The sequence below is a fragment of the Seriola lalandi genome, unplaced genomic scaffold (assembly GCF_002814215.2).
Source record: "Seriola lalandi dorsalis isolate HSWRI2012SDOR001 ecotype SW California unplaced genomic scaffold, Sedor1 jcf7180002054987, whole genome shotgun sequence".
Taxonomy (NCBI): Eukaryota; Metazoa; Chordata; class Actinopteri; order Carangiformes; family Carangidae; genus Seriola; species Seriola lalandi.
In genome coordinates, this window is record NW_019525536.1 from 90,735 (window position 1) to 91,656 (window position 922).

At 45.4% G+C, this 922-nt stretch overlaps 1 protein-coding gene and 1 long non-coding RNA gene across 15 annotated transcripts in view; one reads left to right on the top strand and one right to left on the bottom strand.

Annotated features, from left to right (window-relative positions):
- The window catches only part of LOC111647379 (protein NLRC3-like), a 99,936-nt gene that overhangs the window by 77,309 nt on the left and 21,705 nt on the right, over nt 1-922 (top strand). For 3 of the 14 annotated variants that reach the window (XM_087171362.1, XM_087171359.1, XM_087171363.1), the window contains exon 1: nt 7-798. The exons of the other annotated variants lie outside the window; for them this stretch is intronic. In XM_087171362.1, the coding sequence (XP_087027488.1) occupies nt 29-798 (770 nt within the window). In that variant the 5' untranslated portion in view covers nt 7-28. Of the gene's footprint in view, nt 1-6; nt 799-922 lie in introns of those variants that run through there. 14 annotated transcript variants of the gene reach the window in all.
- LOC147817213 (uncharacterized) overlaps nt 1-922 on the bottom strand; it is a 64,454-nt gene that overhangs the window by 57,433 nt on the left and 6,099 nt on the right. The gene's annotated exons all lie outside the window — the stretch shown is intronic.

The window sequence follows — 922 nt, forward strand, 5'->3', positions numbered from 1 at the left end:
GTTTGAACATCTGGAGAAAGGAAACATCATGTTCTACCAAGAAGACCTGGAGCAGTGTGGTCTTGATGTCACAGAGGCCTCGGTGTACTCAGGACTTTGTACTGAGATCTTCAGAAGAGAGAGTGTGATCTTCCAGAAAACAGTCTACTGCTTTGTTCATCTGAGCGTTCAGGAGTTTCTGGCTGCAGTCTACATGTTCCACTGTTGCACCAACAGGAAGAGAAAGGTCCTGAAGAACTTCCTGGGAGAAGACTTCAAACAGAGAGACTCTAAGCCAAAGTTTTTTCGTAAGAATATTTCTAAGTTTGTTGGAATCAACGACAGCAGTGATCCACCGCTCGATGACTTCCTGTGGGCAGCCATGGAGAAATCCCTCCAAAGTAGAAATGGTCACCTGGACCTGTTTGTTCGCTTCCTTCATGGCCTCTCTCTGGAGTCCAACCAGAGGCTCTTAGGAGGTCTGCTGGGTCAGACAGAGAACAGTCCAGGAACCATCCAGGAAGCCATCAAGAACCTGAAGGAGATGAACAGAGATGATATCTCTCCTGACAGAAGCATCAACACCTTCCACTGTCTGATGGAGATGAAGGATCACTCAGTTCATCAGGAGATCCAAGAGTTCCTGAAGTCAAAGAACAGATCAAGGAAGAAACTCTCTGAGATCCAGTGCTCAGCTCTGGCCTACATGCTGCAGATGTCAGAGGAGGTTCTGGATGAGTTGAACCTGAAGAACTACAACACATCAGAGGAGGGACGACGGAGACTGATCCCAGCTGTGAGGAACTGCAGAAAGGCTGAGTGAGTCCAGACATGATCATTAACATTATCAATTAGTTCTTCAAACTTCCTCAGTATTAAATTATTGTCTTTATTCTTTGTTTCACATTTCACAAGTTTGAGGTCAGTTGTGTTTTTCTTCTTC